Consider the following 1,501-nt stretch of genomic DNA (forward strand, 5'->3'; position numbering starts at 1 on the left):
AGTTCGAGTGTAACATTTACATATGAAAATTATGCACAATTCTTTTTTTAACTAACTATATAGCTCATAAGAAATATGCATAATGTTTAATGACTTGTAATGAGTTGAGAATTTGTATTATATAAAGTAAATACAGAATATAGATAATATGCTATCAATATACAAATGTATGTACATATATATGTATGTAGGTTTAAAATTACTAGAAAATTTGCAAATTTTCCGGAACACCTGTGCGATTATTTGCTGCCATTTCTTTCTTCTAATTTTTGTCTTTATCCATTATTTAAACTCTTTTGGTTTTTTCTGTCCTGGTCCCCACTTCTTTTTCGGATTATAAAACTCCATATAGTCTTCATTGCCTATGCGACGTATTGTGGGTGGTGTGGGTGGCCTTTCAATATCATCGGCTTCGTGTATTTTCAAATGTGTAAAAACCGGTATATACGAAAGTGATGTATCCAAATCGATACGCTGTTCGGTAGCACTCTTGCCGGGCAATTCAAAGTATTTACCAAGAATGGGTTCTTTCAAAGGTTTGCCGTACATACGTGCTGTAGCTTCTGCTTCTACGGCTTCATCATCATCCGCTGCCTTCGGATCGTAACCTGCTGGCATTTTATCTTCTTGAACGCCGCTAATCACCTGAATGTGGAAGAATTTCGAATGCATTTGTTGATTACTAATTGAAATTATTGAAACGATATTTTTGATAAATTTTTCTCTAAATGCAAGCTAAAGAACTTCCAGCGCACCCGGTGGTATAGATTTTGGTAAATTCAAGGAAGTAAAGCGTTGGGTGCCTTTTATTAGACTTCCAGCGCATTTTTCAACTATAAATTGTTTGTGTGGCAAAAAGCTCTATGAACTTTGATGTGACGTTCTAACTTAATAATACGAGGTTGTTGCTGACTACATCAAAGGTTCGACTTGTCAGAGAAATAGCGCGAAATTTCTACGTAGCAGGGTCAAAAGTATTATCAACAGATTATGAATTGAATAAGAGTGCATAAAGCTTTAGAATCACTTCAATCGCATATTTTTTGTACTCAATGTACATGGTTAATTAATTTATTACCTATATTTGATATACATATAATATTTTCTCATTGAAGTTTTAATTCAATTTTGTGCCTTTTATTTCCTTTTCCTTAATACATACTTTATTTTGCGCCTTTCCTTTCGAGTTGTTTCCTACTACGCTAATCGTTGTAAGCACAAACCTGACTAACACCACCCTGTAGTATTTGGCATTTCCGTACGGATAGCGGTTTGTACATACACCACGTGGCATCGTACGCTGCCGCGGCCATTTCGAACATGTAAGAAAACTGTCAGTTGTGAGGGCAAAGGCAAATAGCAATTTATAGTGCATTGTTCGTGAATTAATTTTTGCAAATATAAATAAATAAAGTGAGCGCTTACTCCACTTATTAAAAAGTGATAAATAACACAAATACATAAAAGAAGCTAAATGCTAGCAATTGTTAAGGAAAAAACG

At 34.4% G+C, this 1,501-nt stretch overlaps 1 protein-coding gene across 1 annotated transcript; it reads right to left on the bottom strand.

Annotated features, from left to right (window-relative positions):
• Positions 1-210: 210 nt before the first annotated feature.
• Positions 211-1,186, bottom strand: LOC108354038 (WD repeat-containing protein on Y chromosome). The gene is made up of 2 exons (XM_017605233.1): positions 1,163-1,186; positions 211-645 (listed from the first exon to the last, which is right to left on the bottom strand). Exon 2 carries the CDS (start codon positions 616-618, stop codon positions 283-285), a length of 336 nt encoding a protein of 111 aa, XP_017460722.1. The 5' UTR covers positions 619-645; positions 1,163-1,186; the 3' UTR covers positions 211-282.
• Between the last annotated feature and the right edge of the window lie 315 nt (positions 1,187-1,501).

The sequence above is a fragment of the Rhagoletis zephyria genome, unplaced genomic scaffold (assembly GCF_001687245.7).
Source record: "Rhagoletis zephyria isolate East Lansing unplaced genomic scaffold, Rhagoletis_zephyria_1.1 Rzeph_scaffold_32966, whole genome shotgun sequence".
Taxonomy (NCBI): Eukaryota; Metazoa; Arthropoda; class Insecta; order Diptera; family Tephritidae; genus Rhagoletis; species Rhagoletis zephyria.

Excerpts from the sequence above, each read along its gene's own strand:
- LOC108354038 (XM_017605233.1), bottom strand. The coding sequence starts at position 618 with ATGCCAGCAGGTTACGATCCGAAGGCAGCGGATGATGATGAAGCCGTA.